Here is a 27,914-nt window from a genome sequence, read left to right as displayed (position 1 = left end):
ACCTTATCCTCTCGTACCTTCCCTCTTTGCCACCCCCTCCCCCCAAGAAGGACCTTGGTTATTCCTGTGCATGGTCCTCTTTTCTCTCTCCACACTTACTCTGGTAATTGCTTTCCTTCCCAGAACTGTTAACTAGTCAGCACTGGGAAGATAGCCTTCAAATCTAAGTTGTCACTCACGATTTCTAGACACGTCACCAGGATGGTTCTCTGCATCCTGGTGACAACTGAAGTATGAATTTAACCAAACTCATTGGGTGCCTGGGTGGCTCAGTTAAGCGTCTGCCTTTGGCTCAGGTCATGGTCCCAGGGTCCTGGGATCGAGCCCCGCATCGGGCTCCCTGGCTCAGCGGGAAGCCTGCTTCTCCCTCTCCCACTCTCCCTACTTGTATTCCGTCTCTCGCTGTCTCTCTCTCTCTGTCAAATAAATAAAATCTTTTTTAAAAAAATAAATAAAACCAAACTCATAAGTGCCTGTCTTGTGAATGACACTAGACCAGAATCCCTCAAGTTATCTTTGATTGCTTTTTCTTTTTAGCTCCATCGACTCTCTCCTTGTAAAATCTTGGAGCTGTTCTCTCTACTCCTAGTTCAGGCCATTATTATTATTCTCTGGGAATAGAATATTGTAACAACCTTGTAGCTGGTCTTTCAACATATCATAGCTGTCCTCCCCAGCTCTTTAAAAACAAAAACAAAAACAAAAAAAACAAAAAAAACCCTTCAGGGGGGATATCCACTTCCATTAGAATAAAGCCCAAACTCCCTAACCTGGCATTCATAGTCTTCCAGGATTAAAGCTTCCAGTCCTGGTTAAAAAAAGGAAGTATAAGTATAAAGGAAATATATTTTATGTATTTCTGAACTCTAAAGGCTTTCACACTGTTTGAAGTTTGTATTTCAAACAAATTGGTCTATTTTCCTTCTTGGAATTACCCATATCCTTGCTTATTCTCCCAATTATCCCTCTACCTAATGTCCTGGAATTATTTATATATAATTTATATCTTTGTTAGAGGTATCTCCATATGTGATCTCCATAATGGGATAAATCATATATTTTATCTATTTCATAACCCACATAATACCTAATGGAGTGCTTTGTACATAATACTGTAAACCCTTGTTGGACAGTAATAGTTTCTAGGAGGCCACTAGGTGTATGGAAACAGCAATATACTGTATTATAGTATAGAAGTTCACAAAATTTATGACCTACATTGATTCCATTCAAAATAATTTAGAAAACGTGAGTGATTCTGAACAGTAAGCAGCAGAGATTTAGAGGAAACTATACTAGGCAAAGGGTTAGATGGAAGTCTATTACCCTTTGTACCATTAAAACATGTAGGAATACAGAAGCTTATGATATGCAGTATTTCTAGCCAGTTTTAACAGTTGGGGTGGTTTATAATTTTGAGAGCTTTGTCTGTCTGCAGGCCATTTGTTTACTTTTTTTTTTTTTAGCAGAATGCTTCTATTTGTTATATTAAGTCCTAGTTTCATTTGGAGAACTATGTTACCTATTGCATTAAATTCTTGACACTTTTTTCAAATGTAAATAATAATAATTTAGATGTGATTTTGCAGATGTATGTATTACATGGAAGCAGCTTAAAGTATTTCTGAAAAGAGATCAGGAGGAATGTGCTATATGCCTATGAGCGTATGTCCTTCCTCTTTTTATAATTGTTACTTGTGTCTCCTAATATTATCCTAGGAGTCATTCATTGACATTTATACTTGCAAAAATGAATGTAAAAAAATTCATTAGGACACTTTTTATAATTGCATCACCTTTTGATATTACCGTAATTTGGCTGGAGAAATAGCTGCTGTCTATAAATTGAAACAGAATAGTCATTTTGCCCCATAATTAAGTGTACTCATCAAAGTCAGTTCTTGCCCACAGGAAATGTTCCTTTCTGTCCTGTCTGTTCACTAAGTATCAGTTTCTAAACAGTATCATGGGTTTAATGCTATTCTAGGTATTTAATATTTTAAATGTAATAATCCTTGTACCCTTTTTTGTTTGTTTGCATGTTAAGTTAAATTGGAATCTTTGCCTCTGATTCATAGTCTAAAAGTGAGGAAGGCCTCTCCTTGCTTTCCCTAACCTGCGTGTCTTCTAGAGGTGCTGTCTACCCAAGAGTGAGAATGATCTAAAGAGAGTTTGGGGGGCAGAGAAAAGAAAGAAAAAACAAAGCACCTGATAATTATGTTGTGCGGGCTCTGAGAAGACTGACAGCACTGGGAGTAAGGGTGAGAGGAAGGCCTTAATAATTTTGAGGCCCTGTTATCTGAGCTAGTTTTCCTGTGGACACCTGCTTTGACTTTTAGTGAGATCCATGAACCAATTTGGCATGCCATTTGTGTTTGTTACTGCTTATGACCAAAACATTTGAACATTTTGTTTTTTAAGGTGTGTTTAAGAAGTCTGATGGCTGGGTTGGCTTAGGCTGCTGTGAACTGGCTATTACCTTGGAGTGTCGACAGGCATGCAAGCAGGTAATACTTCAGCATGGAGTACAGTTTGAGTATTAGCTGTGTGTATATTTTAGACTTTGCCCACCTCATACATTTGGAGAGATGACCCATAAAAGCTGCAAATTTAGCATTTCTTGCATAGACCAATTCCTTTTAGACTTGCTGCTTTCTCAGTACGGCTGCTGCATGTAAGACCTTCAGCCTTTTCTTATTCTCCTCTCTGACATGCAAGAGAGAGGAAAGAATATTATAGGAACTGAAGCCTTTTGTACTCTGCCTGTGGTCATACTTAGTCAATGCTGAGTGATTCCAAATGGTTGTATAAATTTAGAGTATGCTTGGATGAGAGCAGATGACACAGTTGGCTTATTTAGCTTTCATCTTTCCCTCTCTCTTTCATCATGGGTTTACCCTGAGCATGTTCTTATACCCTTCCCTGCTCCTAAGGTGAGCATGACTCCAACAGTGAACTGTGACTTCTCTTTGATTGGATAGATCTCCAGTCCAATTCAAGTTAGGCCCCTGAGTTCTTCCTCACTCTGTGTATTTTCATAATGGTCCCAGAGTGCTGTGGGAAAACTGGCCTCCTAGCTGCTCATACTCCCAACTGGTGAGAGTAGACTTAACTGGGAAATTTAGTTAGACTGGAAACCAGAGCTGGAAAGCCTTTTCTTATTTTCTTCTTTTAATGACTGGTCTCTGGACCAGAGTACATGAGAGATGGTGGCATCTTTACTTTCATACAGACCACTGTACTATTTAGTCTGAGCAAAACTCTTTGAGTAGCATACAGCCTAGCAATCTACTGTTCTTCTCCAGTCATTGAGATGAAGCTGAGTTGCAGAGGATTTGAACTGTAATGGGTCTAGGGGGACATAAAGAGAATTACATAAAAATAACTTTTGTTAATTGCCTAGCATAGCCTTTTCTCTCTTTAGTTGCCCACTTCATTACATGTGGATCTTTTCTGAGGAGATTGACTCATAAATCAGTATGAGAATTTAGAATATAAAGGGTTAAAGAAAAAGCAAAATATAAATGCCTTGGCAGAGCTTCACAAGAAAATTTGCTACAGAGTGGAATTCAACTAACAAAAAAGTTCTCTGATTTATATTTCTTTCAAAGTCATCTAGTTTCTGAAATAACAACAGGACCTGTTATTATGTGAGATTAAAGCCATAAAAGAGTGAAGTTTTAGCATATTGAGTAGGTTTCTGGGGTTGTTTGTTTTAAAGAACTTGCGTGAAATTTGTTTGTTGTATTTTAGGGACTTTTAAGTATTGGAGCTTAAGATTTTCCTTGATGAAATAAAGAATACCATACCAGCAAGTAACATATATTAATTTATGTTCTTTTTGTCCTGTGTTGAATAACATGTATAATAAACTAATGGAGAAATTTGTTATCTTTTAGGCATCTTCAAAAAATGATATCTCCAGAGTTTGCAGAAAAGAATATGAGGTATGCATTTTATTTAACAAATTTGGATAGACTATTCAGATATTATCAAAATTGATAAAACCACTTAAAATTTAAAAATGAATTCATTCTTACATTAAATTGCCTTTTACTTTGCAGAAAATATAGCCTTGACAAAATATAGCCTTGTCATTTACCTTGTTTAGAAATGTCACAACTTTAATTGACTTGTTGAAATTGAGCATTAATTTTAAAGAAATGCCCTGTTAGCTATACATGAATTAAGAAAGTAAAATCTTAAAGTTAAAAAAATTTTTTTAAGAAATGCCTGAATCACATATACAGAGGCTTTAACCTATAATGTATTCATAATAGCAACTGGTTGTACCCAGGGTCGTACAGTAGTTTTCCTTAGGTTCCATATCCTTTTTTGCCTCTTTTCCTGTACCTTGACCCATCCAGGTATCCCTCTTTATAAACTGTCTCTAATTGAAAGAAACAAAATCACACTGCCTGTGTGAGTAGCTTCAACCTTGCCTAGCTCTTGCATTTGGCGGAAAAATTACTAAATTACAAAGGCTGTATTAAATCTTAAAGGACTCTTATTTCCCAATGGTAGTATTTCAAGCGCTGTATCTAGATGAGGTAATTCCTAGGGCACGGGTAGAGGAGGTATTTCATGTCATGCAAATATGTACAGAAGATTGTCCCTGATGTGAAAAACTCCTCATTGGACTACTTTCTTCAGTTTCTAGAACTCCATTGTTAAATGTGACATTATTGTTCTTCATAGTGTGAGACCATGCAGTTAAAGGTACTTACATGCATATTCCTCATTCATCATTTTTATCTAGAACATTGGGATTCCTTGCTTTTAATAGTCTGTATTCTCTTGGAAGAGATAGAACAGTTCTCTTAACAGCTTCTAGATGATAGTTCTGCCTTTTTTTCTTTTCTCAATGCCTATAATTATAGCTCTTGATTAATATTTTTAAAGTGGAAAAATCTTATTTATCTTTTGTCCCTTTGTACTGTTTGCTAAGTTATATCTGTTTCTCTGAAGACACATTTCCAAATTAACTGCAACTCTTCTCTGTTCTTAATAAAAGGAGCCTTGCTGCAAAGAAATAAAAGATCTTTTTTTTTCTTATCTCTCTACCTTTGAAATAACTAGTTTTAGTTTCTCTTGAACAAAGTGGCTAACTGTGATAATTCCTTCTTTTCTCCCACATGATGTCTGACACTGTCCATCTCCTGTAGCCTGTCCTCCATTATTTTAGTGTGCTTCCTTCTCTTGTCTGGATTTCTGCATTGCCCTAGGAAGTCTGCCAGTATGTGTTGATGAAGGACGGGACAGGAAAGGTAAGAGAGATAAACACTGTCCTATGAGAGAAATACTAAGGATAGTTTACTTTTCCCAGTCTGTCCTCCTTTATTGGCCCAGAATTAAGCAACTATTTTCCAAAAATCTACATGCCAAGAGGGTTCTTTTACATATATATATAAAAATATATATGTAAAATACATATACGTAGTATGATATATATGAAAAATATACATATGTAATATAAATCTGTTAAAAACTGACTCTCTAAGTTATTTAAGATAATTCAAGGCTCAATCTGACTTCTCATGTATTATTTAGAAATAAAAGAGAGACAAGAGCACTTTAATGCTGAAGGAGGGTTCTGCATTATAAACCCCAAATAACATTCACTCTCATGATTGTTGAAGTGTAGTCCAAAGATGATGACTATTGGTTATAAAGTGAATGGGGTAAATATGGTGTAATACAACCTAGTTTAACTGGACTGGTTGTTTATCAACATAAGAATAATTTATAAAACTAGGCTTTTAGTATCCTTTCCTTAACACTGGAGTGATCCCTGGAGTGAACTTCCAAGACGTGTAAGCTGTTACTTTAGGCTTAAATTATAGGGGTTAGCATTTACCCTGCAGCATGGTTTTATGCAGTTTGATTAGATATTCAGAAAGTGAGTAATTTCATTTGGAGGAGCTAATGTTTATCTTTACTGGTAACCTGCTGCAGAATCCCTTTTGAGGGGATTTCCTGAGAAATTTACTTGTATGAATAAAGTTTAAAAATTTTGTTCCAACCAAGCTAAGATAAAGCAGTTAACTGTAAAGCATTGTTATGTCTGATTTTATAGCATGTTTCCTTTTCTCATGCAAATCAACAATTATTTATTGAATGTAAGAGGCAGTTTTATATAATAGAAAGCATAAACTTTGGAGTTATAGCTAACTTAGAATTCTAGCTAAGACTACTTATAACTTAACTTCAAATACTGAAGAATTGTATCTGAGTGAAGAATTAAAATAAATACTACACACACGAGGGCTCAGGGAAATCAGAAAGCAGAGTGAGCATGTTGGGATTTATCAGGGGAAACTTTATGAAGGAGAAAGGCCTGAAAGAACTGGCATACTTTGGTAAAAAGACTGTGGATCAAAAACATGTTAGCAAAAATGCACATGGCTTGTGCAGGGGACAGAAAGAAAATAGGCCTGTTTGGGGCTGAGAATCTGTGCTTAGTTGGATAGACAACGTGGGACCAGATCTTGGAAAGATGTTGTTTTAGGGCTCAGCCCATCATTAAGTAGAAGGAGATGATGGAAATTCTGTAATAGGAGAGCAACATAACGACTCCATATTTTAGAAAACTAAAGCTTTAATTGTATGCATGCTAAGTTTTAGATCCCACAGACTCCTCTAACTTAGCTAAAAGCAGGTAAGGCCCCAAACTAGGATGATAACAATAGAACCAAGTATTAAGGAATAAATCAGAGATTTGAAGGCAGAATCCATCAAAAGGATTTGTTAACATGGTGGATTGACTATAGTAGATAATGTTCAGGAAAATATTAAAAAAATTATTAGCGAATTAGGAGGTAGAACTGAAGAAATTCTATGGATAAGCAGCACAGAAGGACAGACTAAAAGGGAGTTTAAGAGATGTAGGAGATCAAGTGTTCAAACTGGAATGCTGGGAGAAGGAAAGGGAGTATGGGACAGAGGGACGGAGGCCTTTAATAAGACCCATCGGGGCGCCTGGACGGCTCAGACTGTTAAGTGTCTGCCATCGGCTCAGGTCATGGTCCCGGGGTCCTGGGATTGAGCCCCGCATCGGGCTCCCTGCTCGGCGGGGAGCCTGCTTCTCCCTCTCCCTCTGCCTGTCGCTCCCCCTGCTTGTACTCTCTCTCTCTGTCAAATAAAAAAATCTTTAAAAAAAAAAAACCATCAAATCTCCAGCAGGATTAAAAATATATATATATCCATACATTACTGACACACCTCATAGCCAAGATCTTAAAAGCAGTACGGAAGAAAAGACCTTACCTTCAAAGGAGACTAACAGCTGATTTCTCAGTAGCAACAGAGGAAGTCAGACAGTGGAATGATACCTAAACTGTTCTGAAAGAAAATAATTATCAACCTAGAATGACATATCCAGTAAAAATATTTTCTAAGGGAAAATTAAAGGTATTTTCAGACAACAAAAATGAAGAATTGCCATACTGGACCCTTAAAGGAAGTTGTAAAATATCTTTTTTGAGATGCAAAAGAAAATGAGAATGATGAAAATACAAAGTGACTAAGTTAAAACACACACAGAGATTGTAGAAAACAGTAATAACATATTATTCAGTTGTTGTTTTTTAAAGATTTTATTTATTTTTTGACAGAGAGAGGGACAGTGAGAGGGAACACAAGCAGGAGGAGTGGGAGAGAGGGAAGCAGGCTTCCTGCGGAGCAGGGAGCCCGATGCGGGGCTCGATCCCAGGACCCAGGGATCACGACCCGAGCCGAAGGCAGACGCTTGACAACTGAGCCACCCAGGCGCCCCTTTTATTCAGTTTTTGAACTAGAGAAAATACACAGCCACAATAGCATATATGTTGGGAAGGGAGTTTATTTTTTTATTTTTTTCTCCCCAGCCCCTCTGTTGGAAAGGGAGTTTAAAGAAATTGAGGGATATTAGTGTTAGGTGTTTTTGTTTTTTTTTTAAAGATTTTATTTATTTATTTATTTATTTGAGAGGGAGAATGAGAGAGAGAGAGAATGAGAGAGAGAGAGCATGAGAGGGGGGAGGGTCGGGGGAGAAGCAGACTCCCCGCTGAGCAGGGAGCCCGATGTGGGACTCGATCCCGGGACTCCAGGATCATGACCTGAGCCGAAGGCAAGTCGCTTAACCGACTGAGCCACCCAGGCACCCAGGGTTAGGTGTTTTTAAATGTAACAACCTATATCTCAGAGGTAGGTAGAAATACAGGACTAAAGAGGAGGAGAAAGATCATGCCCAAGTCAACCATGAAGTAACCCTTGAACCTTGAGAGTTAAAGAAAACTTGATGAAAGAGAAAGTGTCGAAAAAAGTGGAGAGCTGGATTTTGAAATTGCTTTTTTAGGGACCTAGAAGAGAAGGATACAGATACCGATTAGGAGGACCCTACCTGTGTTGAATAAGACTATTGGAATGAGATGTTCCAGGAAAAAGGGATCTAACTTCCTCTCAGTGGATATGTTCAAGCAAGGGCTTACTGGATTCACATATTGTGGAAGGGATTTCTGCAATGGATGGGAGATTTAGCTAATGATCTCCCAACTCTGCAGTTCTCTCTTTCTGACCCGTACCTAAGAAAGAGTACTTCCTTCAGTACTGATGAGTATTTTTTCAGAATCACACTTTTTTTCTTTTTAAGATTTTATTTATTTTGACAGAGAGAGGCAGCGAGAGAGGGAACACAAGCAGGGGGAGTGGGAGAGGGAGAAGCAGGCTTCCTGCTGAGCACGGAGCCCGACATGGGGCTCGATCCCAGGACCCTGGGACCATGACCTGAGCTGAAGGCAGACGCTTAACAACTGAGCCACCCAGGCGCCCCATAGAATCACACTTTCGATTAGCGCCACCATTATCAACCAGTGGCTTGATAACTCTGACCGGGACATGTCCAGATGTCATGGGCACGCTCAGTTCTAGGTTCTCCATGTATTTTCACAGGTGTGGTCCTTGGCCCCTGGAAGTATTGGTCAGGCCACATGGATTCATAGATGTGTGATACTAGAACCAGGGATGATAGTCAAAATATTCAACAGCTGGAATGACGTAGGCACCAACTGAACAGATGCTGTAAACCATCAGCAAGCCATATTAGGGCACACTGCCTCATTAAAGCCAAAGTACGAACTAAGTCGTATTTTCTGTGAGTTGTGAGACATCTAGTATCATTTTTTTTTAAAGATTTTATTTATTTATTCATGAGAGAGAGAGAGAGAGAGAGAGAGAAGCAGCCTCCCCACTGAGCAGGGAGCCCGATGTGGGACTCGATCCCAGGACTCTGGGATTATGACCTGAGCCGAAGGCAGATGCTTAACCATCTGAGCCACCCAGGCGCCCTCATTTTTTTTTTTTTAAAGATTTTATTTATTTGACAGAGAGAGACACAGCGAGAGAGGGAACACCAGCAGGGGGAGTGGGAGAGGGAGACGGAGGCTTCCCACAGAGCAGGGACCCTGATGCGGGACTCGATCCCAGGACCCTGGGATCATGACCCGAGCTGAAGGCAGAAGCTTAACCGACTGAGCCACCCAGGCGCCCTGTCTAGTATAATTTTTTTTACATAGTCTTTGTCTGCAAGTTGGCTGAAAATAGTATTTTCTTCTAGCCACCAAAATGGTGATTTAAAAAAAAATTGTTGTTTATAGTTTCTTTCTTAAATGTCAGGATAAATATGTTATCATGTTATCATGTGAGGCTGATGAATTTCCAGAGACTTGGCAATGGCTGTAGAGTGATGACACAAATTTTAGTTTTGGGTTCATAAATCTATTTCATAACCTTTATGTCAGGCTTTCCTGCCATTCTTATAACGTAGTGATCATAAATATAAATACCTTTTCCATTTGCTGAGTGAGCCACTGAAATACAGTGCTACAGATTTTCATCAGACTTTTACATTTTTATTTGTTTCTTCTTCCTTTCACAGATCCTTCTCTATGTTTTTCTTTATATTCTTTTTAGAAATACAATTTTCAATTCTCTCTTTCTTGGCTTTTTTTTCAGTCCAGTTATTTGATGTTACTTCATTAAGGAAGGTGAGAAACTATAAAGGAAAGGCAGTAGGAGGTATTTTTATGAGGACTCACTTTTTTTTTTTTATCTTAAAGGCATTTAAGTTTTAAACTAAACAGTTGCTAAACAAAACTAAAATAATTTTCTGTTCTGGGGTTCTGGTTCTGTGAGAATGCTAAGATAAAATTAAGGCTCTGAGGATATTAAAAAGAGGCTCTAAGAACCACAAAAACAAAGGTGGTCGGCCTTGTGAATTTCAGACTCAGTTCTGTCAGCACCATCCTGTCAACACACAGCTCAGTGCATAAGACAAAGGTTGAGGTATGTGTTACTTTTTATTTTTCGAATAATCACATGTTCAAAATTCAAAACAGTGTACAATTAAAAGTCTCTTTTCAACCTCCTGTACTATAGCCACCCAGTTCCTAAAGTCATTTATGTGTATAAAAGCAAATATATATACATATTTGCTTTTATATTTTTATATTTTATATTTAATATACTTATATTAAATATATATATTACATATATATTTATGTGGTTCTCCTCCACCCCCTGTAACACAAATTATCATATCCCTGGATGCCAGTGTTTGGTACATATTTACATATGTCTACATGGGCTGTACAGTGTATTCTCAGGAAATGTCACAATAAATTGTTCTGCTTTAAAGATTTCTATGTATTAATTTTATTTTGTTCCTTTTTCTCTCAAATTAACCTTGATTCTAGATTTACTGCCAGAAGCATAAAAGAAAGGGATGAAGAAGTAGCTGTAAAAATTTAGAGATAAGAAGGCAGGGATGTCAGGGCCAGCAGGATTATCTGGACAGCTAGAGGCCTCTGATGCCTCATGTGATTGGATCTGTTCTGCAGCGTTCTAAGAATAGAGTAGACCATCTTGTATGTCAAGTGATAGGCTAGGTTGTAGTTAGTCAGCTTTGGGGAATTTAGCAAGAAGAATAATATGGTACTTTGCCCGAGCAAAGCCTTCAGGACCTAAATGTAAAGCTTCTTTAGTTAGTGCTAAGGAAACTCCAAGAATCGGCAGAATATGGTAAATAGAAGACTGTGAATGGGAGGCTTATACCTGATAAAATGCTATACTGAGACCCGCTATCAGAGTAGATGTGGGCCGTTACCTGCAGCTGATGAGCTCCAAAAAGAGCGAAACCTATTAGGTCCTGCAGTACTGGCTTAAGATATAAAACCTTGATTATATTCCATTTGTATGTGGTTTGGTTTTGTTATATTTTGTATTGGAAGGGAATAACTCCTATTCAGTCTCCTTGTGCTAGTGTATTTCCTCTTCTAGTCCTTTCTTCTCAGGAGTCACCTGAATGAGATCATTCCAAAGGGAAGTTGGATCAAGTTTGATTGAGTTGTGACCTGGTCTAACCTAAATGGCCAGGTTCGGGCACCTGGGTGGCTCAGATGGTTAAGTGTCTGCCTTTGGCTCAGGTCATGATCCCAAGGTCCTGGGATCAAGTCCCGCATCGGGCTCCCTGCTCTTTGGGAGCCTGCTTCTCCCTCTGCTTCTCTCTCTCTCTCCTTCTGTCTCTCATGAATGAATAAATAAAATCTTAAAAAAAAAATTAAATAAATAAATAAATAAATAAATAAATGGCCAGGTTCTTCCCCCTAGGCAATCTCATCTACTCCTGTAGTTTTAACTGCCCCAATATGATGACAACTACAAAATCTTCGGCTAACCTTTTTCTCTGAGGTCCTGAGTCACTACTGAATATTTGTACTTTTGCTGTTCAATGGGCATTTCAAATCAGCCGAACTGATTGTTACCTTCCCTACTTCCCCTTCCCTCTACCGCATTGCTACACAGTGTGTGCGTGCATGTTTGAGTGCATGTGCACACGCGTGTGCATGTACACACACACACGCACACACATATCCAAAACAAAAACTTACCATTTTTTATACATTTCTTGTTTGGTTGTCCCAGTGCAGTCCTCCCAGACACATAAACTAAAAGCCTAAGAGGTATTGTCTACTCTTCCTTTCTCACCACCTCCCACAAATAAGTGACTATCAAGCCCTAAAGATTTGCCTCCAAAATCTATCTTCAGTCAATCTCCTTTCCAGATCCTCAGTTACTGCCTTACCTCAGGCCCCTGTACCACTTTTCTGGACTACAGTAGCTGCCCAGCTAGCCTTCCTATCTAATTTCTCCCCTTATTTACTCTCTCCACTTCTCATAGGGTGATCTCTTTAAAGACTAGATGTGGTCATGTCACTCCTTCCTTAAAACTCTTCAGTGGCTCACCTGTAGGATACAGTCCATGTTCCTCAGCCTGGTAAACTAAGCTTTTCTCCATCTAGCCACTGACTGTCTTCTTTACACTTGAGCACTATGCTACTTGTAATTTCCCAGATTGACCATGTGTTTTGTTAGTTGTAGTTGTACAACCTGTTTGTTCTACCTAGAATTCCCTCTCCTGGAATCCATCCTCTTACCCCATCCAGTGGTATGCTGGAGCCAACTCCTACTAGCTAAGGAGAACTGTTAAATATTCAGGAATTTTGCCAGCCAGTTTTTAACTCAAAAACAGCCACGATAAGGGTATTTTCACCACAAACATCAGCAAATATTACAAATCAGGACTTTCCCTCCACCCCCACCCCTACAAAAGTTGGTCCTAGCACACCAGTACTCCTGTCCAACTGACAACCACCTTTGCCTAAATTCTGGCTTAGGTAGTTCTTTGAAACCTTTCCTGCCCAGCCCTCTACACACATAAAATTGCTACTTCTAAACACTTTACAGGCTTGATTATAGCATTTTTCAACTTATAGTGTAACTCTGTGTTTACATGTCCCTTTTTAATATTAAACTCTTGAGTTCCTAGGGCAGAATGTACCTCTCAGTTGTCTTTGCATCTGTCATTCATTCACGTAACATTCACTGAACTGATAACACACCAAACTTGATATACTTAATGTGTCTCAGGTGCTGTTCTCAGGGTACAAAGGTGAAAGGATTTAGCCACTGTCTGTAAGAAGCTCATAGCTACTCCATGGGAAGAGAGAAATTCAAATAATTCATTACAATACAGTGAGACAAAGTCCATTGCTAGAAGTCTGTATAAGACACATTGGAGCCTGAAGGGAAACAAAACAAAACAACCCTGCCCAGTGTAATGGGAAAGTCTTCACAGAGCCGATAAGGCTTAAAGGATGAACAAAAATTTGTTGCCTATAAATGGGTGCTAAAAACAGTATTTTTATAGATAGAATTTTTCAGTAGAAATTTTTTCCATTCTGGACAGCTGAATTACACAAGGTTTTTTGTTTCAGAGTAAATAGCAGTTTTATGTGGAAACCTTGTGTAAATGTCTATGAATTAGGCATCCTCAGAATGAGTACAGAAAGCACTGAATACTGTATCTGTTATCACAATAATGTTGTGTAGCAGACTATCCCCAAACTCCATAGCCTGAAACAATAACAGTTGATCATTTCTTACGAATCTAAGGGCCAGGTAGGCAGTTCTGATCTGGCCAACCTTAGCTGATTTTGGCTGGGCTTACTCATGCTTTTGCAGTCAGCTTGCAGGTCAGCCTGAGCCTAGCTTCTGTAGGATGCTATTGGCTAAGTCAGCTCGGCTCTCCTCCATGTGTCTCTTCTAGCCCTGTAGCTCAGACATGTTCCCGTGGTGGTGATAGGGGTGCAAGAAGGGAAGTGGAAAGATGCAAGTCTCTGTGCAGGCCTTTGCTTGCCTCAAGCTTGCTACTGTCCACTGGACCAAAGCAAATCACGTGGCTAAGTCCAGAGTTGATGTGAGAGAAATAGCGGGAAATTTGAAAAACTGGGGTCATTACTGCACTCATTCTACCAAAACACTGTGCTGAGCTCTGTCCTAGACCTTGTGTTACTCTACAAATGTTACTTGCCCTTCAATTTGCTTCCAGTTGGTTGGATGCACTGGTGATAATGAGCAAACTTCTTTGAGCGGTCTAGACTTACTATTCTTATTTCCAGTTTTAGGTGTTTTTATCCAACTCTTGAAATGATATTTGGGAGGCAGAAACGGAAGAATCATTTGTTTAGCAATATCCATATCATGATATTAAATCCTTTACATATTCTGGTCACTTAAACTTTTTGACTAAAAAGCCATGGTGTCCACAACAAAGAAAAAAACATCTTGTAGAGTTTTCATGTTTTTTTAAAAATAAAAACATGTTTGCTTTTTTTTTTAAAGATTTTATTTATCCATTTGACAGAGGCACAGTGAGAGAGGGAACACAAGCAGGGGGAGTGGGAGAGGGAGAAGCAGGCTTCCCGCTGAGAAGGGAGCCCAATGCGGGGCTCCATCCCAGGACCCTGGGATCATGACCCGAGCCGAAGGCAGACGCTTAACGACTAAGCCACCCAGGTGCCCCAAAACATGTTTTTTTTTAAAGGTCAATTATTTAGGTGCACCTGGCTGGCTCAGTTGGTAGAGCATGCGACTCTTGATCTGGGTTTGTGAGTTCAAGCCCTGCATTGGGCCTAGAGCTTACTTAAAATCAAATAAAGTAAGGTAAAATAGAGGTCAATTATTTAATACCTCCAACTTGGCATCTGATGAGCTAGATTCCTCATATGAGATGCAAAACTTCAAAGTGGGAGAAATTTCAGTCCATTTATGAAAAAGAAACATTTTATTTATCAAGGCCTTAAGAACAGAGCAGCTCCTTTACTTTTAACTAGTAGCCTTGGAAATAGGGAACATTAAATAACAGTTCATAAAATGTGCTCTTTTGGGTCTTTGTCCAGAAGTGATTGAAATATCCAAAATGAACCCCCTTTTTTTAAATGAGGTTCATATGATCAGTGTGTGTTTAGTTTTCATCATCCTCATCATTGAGACAAGTGGGCAAATGGAGAATTGTTAGAAAGGAAGAAGGGAGTCCCAGAAATGGAAAAGTATGTGTGGCAGAGACAGAAAATAAATCCACAGAGCTAACTTCCGAACGAGTGGTTGGACCAGGAGAGTCTACCTTCCAGTTGCACCCCAATGGCTCTTCCCCCAAAGGAGGATCACCGTGGCTTGCAGGATCACTATGGTTCCCTGGACTTTGATTTTCCTTTGTGTTTTAGTTTTTCTGCCAGGCTTGCCCCCTGATAACCTGCTCCCAACACTAGGTGGAAGGGCTTGCTGCTGTTCTCTAAAGCCAGTAGGAGTAGGGCAGGGAATTGGAAGTAGCTACCTGAGGAAAGATTTCATGATCAAATATTTTTAAGAGAAATAATATGAACCTTAAGAAATGATTGTTGTCCCCACAGTTTAATGTGCTGACTCTAAAAATAGGGGACTGTTAAAAAGAGATTACAATGTGGACATAAATTCAACCTGCATTGGCTGCATTCGGAAAAATAATCCAGTCTTCTTACAGTGTAGTGACATGAGAGAAAGTCTGGGTTCCAGCCCTGGCTCTGCCCTTTGTTTACTATGTACCTCTGTCTCTCCAGCTGGATAGTGAAGGCTTTTGGATTTGAAGATCTCTCAGGATCCTGTCAATCCAGCACACTGCTGTGTTCTTTGGGTCTCTGAGGTTGTGGTAGATCCTCATCTTGGTAACACTGTCATTTTTATCTATTCTAGAGTAAGATGAGCAGAGTGAGGGAGCTGTTGTATGGAGGCACAGAGCTTATAGTAATGGCAAAAGGTCAGAAGAGGCTCCATGTTAGTATAAAGCCTCAGTTACCTCTTTCGCCACCAGATGGTGACCAGACATTTGCGAGACTTAAGAATTAGCTTTAGCTAAGACTTAACAAATGTCTTAGGAAATGAAGAAATTATAAGTTAATGGTGTAACTGATTATGTGTATGTCTTAAACCCTGTCACACTAGTCAGCAATAATTTCAGCAGTGAAAAGGTAGAGTTACCTATAGTTTATACATTAGATATAGTTACCTAAGGTATAGTTTATGCCTACTTACAGTTACCTAAGGTTAAGAATCCTTTATCAAAGAGGGGGATCTGATCAGAGTTTGAAATCATGATGAGTATAAAGTAAGCAAGAGAGAACTGATGAATTCATCAAATGCTGGTATACTTGAATGAAGAACCATTCTTTAAAACCTTAAAATTAATAAAGATAAAAATAGAGATATAAAAATGGTGTTTATTAATACTAGAGGTACTGCTATATGGAAATATAAATATAAATGTTTTCAGTTCAATAAATTAAGGTAAACCTATACACAAAAGGTCTATCAGTGAACCTTAAGAGGAAATCAGAAGTGCTTAAGGATCATTTCTGAACTGTGGATGTGACATCGAGTTGTGCTCTCCTACCATAGGAGTTGACAGACTTTTTCTGTAAAGGGTCAGATAGCAAATATTTTAGGCTTGCAGTTTATATGGCCTCTGTCTACTCAACTCTACCATTGTAGTATGAGGTTGCCATATGCAGTATGTAAACAAATGGGTGTGACTGTTCCAATTAAACTTTATTTACAAAAATAGGCAGCAGGCAAGGTTTGGCCATGTGCCATAGTTTGCCAACCCACCTGTAGGCGAAGGCTAGAGTTCTAAGCATTTCTCCTTTTTAGGCCTCCATCTCTGGCTTTGGTCAAATAAGGGGTTGAATTAGAGGATCTCTGACATTTTTCAGGTTTTGTGTCCTTTAGTATCTCTCCCTGAAGCTAAGTGATCCACCAGGCCAACTCAGAATGATTTTTCTTTTATTTGTAAGGTCAAGTTTCCTAAAATCCAACTTGAACAAATCTGTAAGTCTCTAGAACAGGGTTTCTGAACCTTGGCACTATTGATATTTTGGTCTGTTGTTTGTTGCTTTTGTGAAGATGCTGCCAGGTGCATCTAGGATGTTTAGCAGCATCTCTGGTCTCCTCTACCCATTAGATGCCAGTAGCACACACACTCCTCCCCCACACCAAATGTCCCCTGGGAGGCAAATCACCCCCAGCTGAGAACCACTGCTCTGGAGACTTTGTATGAGTAACTGGAAGAGTATCAAAACTGGAAATCAGGCCATTTGACCCAGGATGGCCACAGAGATAATAAACGCCTTCCTTCAGGTACAAGGTCAAAAAAGCCAAGCCCAAAAGAACAATCAGTTTATTAGAAAAAGAAAGACAGTGAGAATCAAAGGGGGCTGGAAACTTGGTAGTAGATTGCTTTTTAAATTTTTTTTTTTTTTTTTTTTTTTTGAGAGAGTGAGAAAGGGAGCGGGGTGGGTGGGCAGGCAAGAGGAGGGACAGAGAGAGGTAGAGAGAAAATCCTAAGCAGGCTCCACACCTGGTCCCACACACTCCAACTCAGGGCTCGATCTTCTGACCCTGAGATCATGACCTGAACCAAAATCCAGAGTTGGATGCTTAACTGACTGAGCCACCCAGGTGCCCCAGTAGATTGCATTTTAATATTGATTTAGATCATTTTGTGGAAAATGTTCCTAAAACCACTGAACCAAAATAGATGGCTATCTATAACAGGTAGGTTAAAAGTCAAACAAAGAAACATGGATGAAGAGGGATCTAGAAGAGATCATTAACACCAAAAATGTTTAGTTTTCACTCCTCATATCACTTGATGAGATCTCTAACAGAAAGAATTCATACTGTATGAATTCATTAGCCCTTATCTATCAAGTCTGGGTTTTTTGTTTTGTTTTGCTTTAAATGGATAAATCAAGTATGGTTTATTTCTACAGTAGAATATTATTTACTGGAGAAAATGAATGCAGTATAGCTTCACACAACTACATAGATGGATCCTTGAAGGTAGATTTTAAATGTCAATAAAGCTGGTCTTTTAAAAGTCCAGATCACATAGCTGGCTTGTGATTTAGCTACAATTAAAAGCTAAAGTCATCTCTGTTCAACTAAAAGAACACTTGATTTCCATCTTCCTTTTACTTATGCCCATATTATTTCTTTTAGGAATTCATTCTTTTCCAATTGTAAGGGATATTAATCATAGCTGACAAGGCCTGAATATCTAGATGGCTTTGAACAAGAAATTTTTCTGGTTTTGTCTTATTTTGCCTCTTGTTTTCCTTACAGTGACTTTAACACAGTGTGATATTTTATGAACAGTGATTTAAGAACTCGAAATTCTAATTCTAGTCTCAGGCTCTGCTTTTGACTTGCTCTATGACCTGGGGCAGACTCCCCCCTGCTGAGGAAACAGTTTGTTCATCTTTAAAATGGTAGAGATCCCCCAACTTCCCAGGGTAATTATATAAGAATCATCTTTTTATTTTTATTTTAATTCCAGTATAGTTAACATACAGTGTTATATTAGTTTCAGGAATACAATATAGTGATTTAACAATTACATAAGAATTATCTTTGAAGCCTTGTTTAATATGTAGATTTCTGTGGTTCATTCCCCCATTCTGATTCTGTAGTGTAGGGTAAGGCCTAGGAAGCCCGGGTGATTCTGGTACATGGCCATGTTTGAGAACAATTAGAGATGATCTCTAAGGACCTTTCAACTCTAAAATGCAGTGGTTACATGAAATCTCTATTTCCCTAAATGCCTTTTATTATATTATCTTCTGGGAGCTCTTTTATATACTGCAAGAAATAATTGAGATTAATACATTGTAGGTTACTCCACATACACACACAGGGACAGCTTTGGTTTGCTATAATGTGATCATCTTATGGCTCAGGATGAGAATCTTGACCCCCAATAATTGTGTTAGAAGATGGTTTCCCTTTTTAACAGGGTGCTATCTCAGCTTCTTTGTCTTCATCCTTGGATTTAGAGAAGAATTAAACAGTCTTGATATTCTGATTTCCATGTAACCATAAAGTAGAATAAAATTAGAAATTCTGCATGGTGGTTAACTTGTTTGTTTTTTCTTTAATTTACAGAATGCTCTTTTCAGTTGCATTAGCAGAAATGAAAGTAAGTATATTGTCAATGGTTATATGAGCAGTCCAAAGAGCAAAACTCAGTTTACAGATTACAATTTAGCTGTTATAAGCATTGCCAAGACCTGGCATTATGACATGGGCTGTTAGTAAGTGCCTGAAGGCCCAGCAGGATTCTGATAGGCTCTTTCCTCAGTGGTTTTCAGGCTATTCATGAATTATGACAGTTTCTATGTCTTAACTGCAGATTTACAAAGCAGATACTACTGTTAGATGGGAAGATCATGCCCTGCTTGAATAAATAGGATTACTCACAGAAATTAAGCATTCCCAGGTGATACAGTGTAGCACTTGCCAAGGACTGCCTCTCAATTCATTCCTCGGACATTTACTGCCTACTTGCTCTGTGGAGACAGACACAGGATATAGGATAGATAGTGTCACTGATAAAAGTGCTGTGGGAATTCAGAGGAAGGAGGGATCACATCCTGCAGGGGTGCTTAGAGTGGCTTCATGGAGTTGGTAGCTGAGCTGAGCCTTGAAGTATGGACAAGAAATGAACAGTGGAGATTGGAGGAAGGACATCCCAGGTGAAGGGAGTAGTGAGCAGTTACAGCTAGGAAAACACAGCTGAGGAACAGAAGAGTTGTTTGGATTAGCTTGGCAGTTCACTGTATCAAAGTATGATAAGAAACATTACCTGGCTATATTTTATCTTCTAACCCTCTCTAATTAGGGCTTAATTCACAATTTCCTAGCTGTTCTCCTAGTAATCTCTGTCCTCCCACACTAGTGAGGAAGCCAGCCTAATGGAGGAATCAGAAGATGGGCATCCTTGGCTTTTTCTCACTTGTCTCTTCTGTCCCCAGCCCGCCCCTCAGTTTATCCTAAGGTTAATGGTGATAAATGTAGCCATAAATTATTCTTTGTGTTGAAATTGAACAGTTCAGCAGTGAACACAGTAAGTAGTAACTGTAAATTAACAACAGGTGGCACAGTAAGTGTGAAACAGTTTCCTGGTGCAGGAAACAGGCCTATCCTGTATCAGTTCAATCCTAGCTTAATTTGTGTATAATTTTATCCTTGTCCTTATTTCTGGAAGTTGCCTGAATTCTCTGCTCATTCCCTAGTCAGTGGAATTCACTAGAAACCTGATTCTGATTCCTCCATAACCTCTAATAATTATCAGAGATTTCCTACCTGCCTTTCTCTTACCCGTTTCCTGCCATACCTCCACCTGGGTTCCCTTCAGACTCCCACAGACCCTCTAACCCCTCCTATGTGGATCTCTTACTCTTCCCCAGTATAAATCCCACATCTGCACCCCCCCAAGCCACTCATCTAGCTCCCCCCAGATACCTGAGATGGTCTCCCTTGATTTCTAAAAATACACAAATCAAAAAAGGTATTTCAAATGTGGGTTTTACTTTTCAGTGTTAAAGCAGGTCATATCAGTTGTGAGGTAAAGACCATTTCAAATTAGACATGAGAATAGAACTTATGAGATTTTTTCTTTTTTTTGAGATTTTTTTTCACGATATACAGTTATATAACTGTCAAATTTATGAAATGAGCCTGGTAGCTTAGTTTTTACTAGTCCTGTTTTATAAATGTGAAGCATTTGGGGTTTGGTTTTATTTTGATTTTGTTTGCCTTGCTTTGTTTGCAAATCTCCACAAATCTAACATAGAAAGGTGTTCCAGTGGTTCTCAGCATGGGCAGTATTGGCATTTTGGGAGACCGTTCTGGTTGTGTGTCTGCCCTGTACGTTGCAGAGCAGTTAACAACCCCGACCCCATGCACTAAATGCCGGCAGTAGTCCCCAAGTCATTGTGAAAACCAGAAACATTTCCACATGCCTCCAGAATCTCCCAGAGGGGTGGTCCTGCTCCTGCTGAGAACCACTATGCTAGATAGACTATACATTGACAAATAAGGACTCTCTTACACCACTGAGCACCTGGATGTCCTCATGGCTATTTCTATAGTAGTGCTGATTTAAAGTACTTGTCTTCTGTGCCATGGTTTTATATCTCAAATTCAAAAAGGTACATATTGTTTTATCAATATTGTGACGATTTATTGTTAGCAAATGGCTATTTCCATTTCAGCATCATTTCCTTTTTTCCCCCATAGTGGGCTCAGTTTGTTGCAGTTATGCAGGCCATCACACAAACTGCCGAGAATACTGTCAAGCCATCTTTCGAACAGACTCTTCTCCTGGTCCATCTCAGATCAAAGCAGTGGAAAATTATTGTGCCTCTATTAGTCCACAATTAATACACTGTGTGAACAATTATACCCAATCTTATCCAATGAGGAACCCAACAGATAGTAAGTAAAATAGACATATTCCTCTCGTTTCAATCTTTGGTAAAATCATTTGTAAAAAGGAAGTAAATTCTTGCCTGGGTGGGTCAGTTGGTTAAGTGTCCGACTCTTGATCTCAACTCAGGTCTTGATCACAGAGTCGTGAGTTAAAGCACCTCATTGGGCTCCATGCTGGGTGTGGTGCCTACTTAAAAAAAGGAAGTAAATTCTTGTAGATATCTGCAGTCTCAGTCATTTGGAAAACACCAGACTTCCTTTGGTGTTTAGATTTGACAGACTGGATATTATTATCACAGCTGAAAGGTGCCAAGAAAGGTAGAGCTGTCAAGGGTATGAGGAAGCAGGCACTCTTTGTTCTGGGGATGGGAGAATTCACTGGTATGGATATTTTGAAAGGAAGCTGGGTTATGACCATGAGAATTTCAAATGATCATACCTTTTAATCTAGCAATTCCATTTCTCAGACTTTGTCCTTCAAGAAGACTCATAAATATACATGCACATGTAAAGGATATTTACTGCAACACTGATAGTAATGGAGAAAAATTGGAAATAACCCAAATACCCATCAATAGGGAATTGATTAAAGTTGATGAAATAAATTATATATCTATATAATAACAATACTTTATAACCAACATAAAGAAAAAAAGTATGTTTATATAGAAAGGAGTCCAAGATATAGTAAGCAAAATCAAGTTGCAGAACTAACTGTATAGTATATTACATTTTTAGTTGTATACCTATTCCATTTTATATGTTTTTATAATGAACAATTATTTTATAATAAAAGCCCTATCACAAAAATGAGAAGAGATCCTGATACTTATGAAAATCAGGGCCTCCTAGTGAACCTGCACCTTATGGGGTCTTCGAAGTCTCAGCTTTGTACATCCTATAATCTGTTTTCTTCATTTAGAGGTGAACAAACTTTAAACAATTAACTAATTAACAAAACTGACAAAAGATTTATAAGCTAATGCCAGTGTTTTGATTTACACTGGGCTACTGAAAGACTTGTTTTTGTAAACTCAGAGGCAGTGATATGTGCCATTTGTCCAGCATCTAAAGCAGAACTCTTATGCTTATAACATTCTGTGGAGTGGCTGTATGATGAAAATCAGAGGATGAAGCATTTGCCACAAGTAACCTTTATTCCTTTTTTTATTTTAAACATTTTATTTATTTATTTGTCAGAGAGAGAGCGAGCGCACAAGCTGGGGGAGTGGCAGGCAGAGGGAGAAACAGGCTCCCTGCTGAGCAAGGAGCCTGATGCAGGACTTGATCCCAGTACCCTGGGATCATGACCCCAGCCAAAGGCAGACACTTAATCACTGAGCCACCCAGGCATCCCTATTCATTTTTTTAAAGATTTATTTATTTTAGAGAGAGAGTGCATGTGCATGGGGCGGAGGGGCAGAGGGAGAGGGAAAGAGAGAATCTTAAGCAGACTCCCCACTGAGTGTGGAGCCCCATGCAGGCTCGATCTCACAACCCTGAGATCACTACCTGAGCCAAAACCAAGAGTCTGATGCTTAACCGATGGCACCACCCAGTCACCTCAAACTTCATTCATTTTAAAGGCAGAAGCAACCTGATATCTTGTCAGAGTATGCTATTATGTTACTTAAATTACAACTTAGAGGGGTGCCTGGGTGGCTCAGTAGGTTAAGCGTCTGCCTTCAGCTCAGGTCATGATCCCAGGATCCTGGGATCCAGTCTCGCAGCAGGCACCCTGCTCAGCAGGGAGTCTGCTTCTCCCTCTCCTTCTGACCCTCCCCCCTGCTTGTGCTCTTGCTCGAGTGCGTGCTCTTTTTCTCTCTCTCAAATGAATAAAAAAATCTTATACAACTTAGATTAGTTAACTTGCACAGATATATGAAAGCTTTATATCCCAAAATGTGATGGACTATGGTTTTTGTGGGTTTTGCTATTGAAATTAGTCATCTCTGTCATTCTGTCAAGAACACAATCCCTTTTAGGCAGTTTCTAGCGTGAAATAATTCCAGTTTGATCTGTAATACCTTTTCCAGGAACATAAGATACTTCGCATGTAAGGACTTCTTAGGTGTTGGACGAGATGACCTTTCATTTATGTAGTACTGGTGCTGAAGATCCCATGTTTGGAGATAGTGGTAAATTCTGGTAATAGTTACCTTGTCCACTTTAGCTCTTCAGTTATTTGCTACACTGCAAAGTAATGGAGAGAGAATTTGGTAGGCTCTGTGTACTACAGATACTGACATATGACTGAGTAGTAGTATTTCCAGTATACCACCATGTTCTTTTGTTCTGAGCAGTGCATGACATAAAATCAGCTAATTAAGTCACATATATTCTGAAAATGTAGGTTTATATTGCTGTGACAGAGCTGAAGACCATGCTTGCCAAAATGCCTGCAAGAGAATTCTGATGTCTAAGAAAACAGAAATGGAGATTGTTGATGGCCTCATTGAGGGTTGTAAGACCCAGCCTTTGCCTCAGGATCCTCTTTGGCAGTGTTTTCTTGAAAGCTCACAGTCTGTTCACCCTGGCGTCACTCTACACCCTCCTCCCTCTACGGGCCTTGATGGAGCTAAATTGCATTGTTGTTCTAAAGCAAACACTTCAACATGTAGGTCAGTATCTCATTTTCCTTTATTAAAACCAGTAGAAAATAGCGTTTTAATTAGTGATTTTAAGCCTAGCAAATGTACGTTATATTTTTGTATTGTGTAGACTTAAGAGTTTAGAAGATGTAAAATCTTTCTTTCATCCAGCAAATATTTATTAAGCGTCATGTGTACATAAGACATTGTTTTTGAACATTGCTAAAAGAACTGTGTTTTGGAGTATAGAGGATTAACATTGGCAGGGCAATAAATATTTAAAGATGATGCAACATGGATTCTACCCTCAAGGCTATCATTAAGTAAGCTTACAGTTTAGAAGATGTTTTGATGTGACATCTAAGGGATATTCTCTTTGTTAAATTATGAAACTTTGAACAGTAACTGACCTTTTGTATATATTGGTGAATGATCTGGGTTGGCACTTAAACCCAAAGTTAGATAACAGTGTATTGGCATTCATTTGGGTGATACACTTAGGGAAAAATTATACAAATATAAGATGGAAGAAACAATCTAAGAGACAAGAATAAATGGAGATAACTAAAGTCATGGCAGAACACAGGTGAAATAGAAGTTTTCTTTATTGGGGCACTTGGGTGGCTCAGTTGGTTAAGCGACTGCCTTCGGCTCAGGTCCTGATCCTGGAGTTCCGGGATCGAGTCCCGCATCGGGCTCTCCGCTCAGCAGGGAGTCTGCTTCTCCCTCTGACCCTCTTCCCTCTCGTGCTCTCTGTCTCTCATTCTCTCTCTCAAATAAATAAATAAAATCTTTAAAAAAAAAAGACAAAATTTATCTTTAAAAAAAAAAAGAAGTTTGCTTTATTAGGGATATTTTAGGTGAAAATGGACCACATATTACTAGAACATCCTGAAATATCACCTACCAGGAGTGAAACAGTTTTTCCTGTGGTTTCTGAATTGAATGGACCTTTAGCAAAAATTGTGCCCAGAATAACTCATCAAACTTTACCAAAGATATAAAAAAACTGGAAGATATCTGAAGAAAATTAATAGAAGAGCTTAAAGAGAAGTTAAGTTGGTCCTATAATTAAGGAAATTTAATTGCTGATAGGAATTAAATGTATTTATGGGAGGGATGCTGAGTAATTCTTTGAATGTCCTTAAAAGTATTTATGCCCTAAAGTCATTGGAGATTGGAAACACTTTGCCCTACCTTAACTTGATGTAACGTTTTATGGTTTATTTCCATCTTATGATTGGTGTTGGTTTGTATAATTCCTGCTTATATATAGAAAGCTAATTCTGAGATGTTATTGAACAGTCTGTTCAAGGTCATAGAGAAAGTTAAGGACTAGAGAAAGGACTGGTTTCTAGCTCAAAGTACCTAATTTAACTCATTCGCAGCTTCCTCCTCTCTATGATGTATAAGCTCCATGGAGAGCAGGGACCTTGTCTCTCTTATTTACTGTTATATATCCAGTGCCTTGAACAGGGTCTAACACAAAATAGGCACTCAGTAAACATCAGTAGAGTGAATGAGCAAAATTATAAAAGTAAAAACATCCTTCTCATAGGGTTGAATATGAAAGTCAAATAAAATGTGGCAAGAATGGAGAATTTTTACTTGTGACTTTGTATATTTTGGTAGTGTATTTTATATTACATGTATTATGTTTTTTTCCATTTTTATTTTATAAATTTTAAAAATTAAACTAATGTGAAGGCACTTTGGAAATGGTACTGATATTATTTTAGTCATATGCAAGTTGCTTTGTAATCATCAAGTACTACAAATAAGATTGTCATATATTAACTACAATAGTATATAGAAGCCTTGGAATTCATCAGCTTTTACATGTAGACTACCTTGGCCTATCTTAAGGAATATAAGTGGCTTTGGGATAATTTTTCAGAGAAAAACTAGTGAACCCTAAGTCTGTAAAGCTTCTTAAATCTGAGGACCATGTCACATTTTCACCTCCTGTGGTTGAAATATAAATATAGGAGAATCTGTCTTTGTGGAGGCAAAACCATATGCCTTACCTTACTTTACATAAAGGTAAAAGAGAGATCAGAAATATAGAGGAAATAACTGTGCCAAGAATAAGGATGTACAAGTACCGAAATTAAACATTACATTTAGCACTGAGCTTTGTAGCAATCATGGGGAAATGGAAAGAGATGGATGATAAAAGAAGGCTAACATTTTCATGGAAGAGTTCACTGTTTATGGCTCTAAATTCTAGGAGATAAATTTTAGTTTTTTGGTTTTTGTAATTTTTTTCTTATTTATATTCTAGAATATAGTTCATAGAATTTGAGTTTTATGCAAATCAAATTATTTATTTGGCTCATCTGCATTTCTGCATTTGTGCCTTTATTTCAGAGAACTGTGCACTAAACTTTACAGCATGAGCTGGGGCAATACACAGAGTTGGCAAGAGTTTGATCGTTTTTGTGAATATAATCCAGTGGAAGTGTCCATGTTGACCTGTTTAGCAGATGTTCGGGAACCTTGCCAATTGGGCTGTAGAAATCTTACTTACTGTACTAATTTTAACAACAGGTAAGAGCAAACTATTGTACATGGAATGGAAGTATTTTATCATTATCTTGTTTTTAAATAAGTGAAAAGACCACTTTACTCTGATGCCAAGTTAAAAGGAAGTAGTATTTTTTTTTATGATTTCATCTTTAAATGCTATAACTCATCTGGTAAATCACCTCTGGGAAAGGAAGCGCTATAACAAAGTCCCTTCTAGACTAGAGATACTTAAAGCATCTAGAATTCAAAGAATCTTTTCTGCCTTCAGCCTACCATTCTTCCCCTCTTCCTTCTATTACACAACCAGTGGAAACAGTTCATTGCAGAATAAATCACTGTGAACAATTTGGCCGTCCAAATGCTCTCTTTTGAACAGTTTACTTCGAAGTTTACTTCAACCAGTCTGAAGGTCCCACTCAGCAAGTTTGCTATTTCATACAAAAATATTGTCTTACTATTTGTATTTTCTTGAAGTATCAAGTACGGTTAAAAAAAACAAGGGCCCAAAACTGAATGGCTGAACAAACAGTGAAGAGAACAAAAAGGCATCCAGAAGCTTAGAGAACACCATATCAGAGAAGGCAGAGAGAGAGTTTCTAAGCAAGAGGGGGCCAGTTTTGTGAGCTACAGCCTGGAGATCAAGGGGGCAAAGAGGGAAAGAATCATTCAGTTGGGGGTGCCTGGGTGGCTCAGTTGGTTAAGCGACTGCCTTCGGCTCAGGTCATGATCCTGGAGTCCCGGGATCGAGTCCCACCTCGGGCTCCCTGCTCAGCGGGGAGTCTGCTTCTCCCTCTGACCTTCCCCCCTCTCATGCTCTCTCTCTCTCTCTCATTCTCTCTCTCAAATAAATAAAATCTTTAAAAAAAAAAAGAATCATTCAGTTGGGTCAGACAGAAGTTCAAACGAACATAATCCTATTCTTTTAAAAGTATTCAGAATATTTTTTAAAAAGGTATTCAGAATATTATTTCAAGTAAGAAAATTGAGATATCTTTACAGCTGATAATAGAGTGTTAGCCAATAAGGACATGATTTAGAGATTGAGTAAATTTGAAATCTATGAAATGTTTGAAGTTAAACTTGGACTCATAGTCTGGCTTCTGGGGATAGTGGAGTAGTTTGTATCAAACTAATACTTCTGCAAGTACCAATTATGAACTCTGTACAAAATATTAAAAAAGTACTGTTTTGAAGGTGTTAGAGAGTGACCAAAAGCAGGAGGGGCTGTATCTCATGAAACATAGAAACCACACTGCACGAGGGCCGCATTTATCCAGTTTTTCCTTCATGGGCACCCTCAGCCCCCTTGCATGGCATAAAGAATTCAAGCAAAAAGCAGCAGTCTTGGGCTGAGGAGTTAGGGATCATAGTTTAGGGCTGCCAGAGTGGCTAGATGCAGGAGTAGAAAACCTGAGAAAGGTGGGAACCACAAAAGGAGATGCCCCCAAATCTGCAAACAAACTCCCGGTAAATCCTTAAATTTAACAAAGTGACAGTATACAAGGTTAACATTGAAAAGCCGATTGTATTTCTGTATGTTAGCAACAAACAATGGGAAAATGAAATTTATTTTAAAAATACAAATTTACACAATTGCATCAAAAAACATGAGATACT

The 27,914-nt window shown here is 38.6% G+C and overlaps 1 protein-coding gene across 2 annotated transcripts in view; it reads left to right on the top strand.

The window, feature by feature from the left end:
- Positions 1–27,914, top strand: part of RECK (reversion inducing cysteine rich protein with kazal motifs) — a 73,825-nt gene that overhangs the window by 17,010 nt on the left and 28,901 nt on the right. The window contains exons 5-10 of one of the 2 annotated variants that reach the window (XM_025852802.2): positions 2,422–2,507; positions 3,900–3,947; positions 18,850–18,883; positions 20,986–21,183; positions 23,531–23,798; positions 26,139–26,318. In XM_025852802.2, the coding sequence (XP_025708587.2) occupies positions 2,422–2,507; positions 3,900–3,947; positions 18,850–18,883; positions 20,986–21,183; positions 23,531–23,798; positions 26,139–26,318 (814 nt within the window). Of the gene's footprint in view, positions 1–2,421; positions 2,508–3,899; positions 3,948–5,165; positions 5,268–18,849; positions 18,884–20,985; positions 21,184–23,530; positions 23,799–26,138; positions 26,319–27,914 lie in introns of those variants that run through there. The other variant, XM_073881355.1, reaches the window with a different exon arrangement.

The sequence above is a fragment of the Callorhinus ursinus genome, unplaced genomic scaffold (assembly GCF_003265705.2).
Source record: "Callorhinus ursinus isolate GAN/ISIS: 27379988/994484 unplaced genomic scaffold, GSC_fseal_2.0 scaffold42, whole genome shotgun sequence".
In the NCBI taxonomy this organism is placed as follows: Eukaryota; Metazoa; Chordata; class Mammalia; order Carnivora; family Otariidae; genus Callorhinus; species Callorhinus ursinus.
Note: the sequence above shows the minus strand (reverse complement) of the source record. Positions and strands in the feature narration are given on the sequence as shown.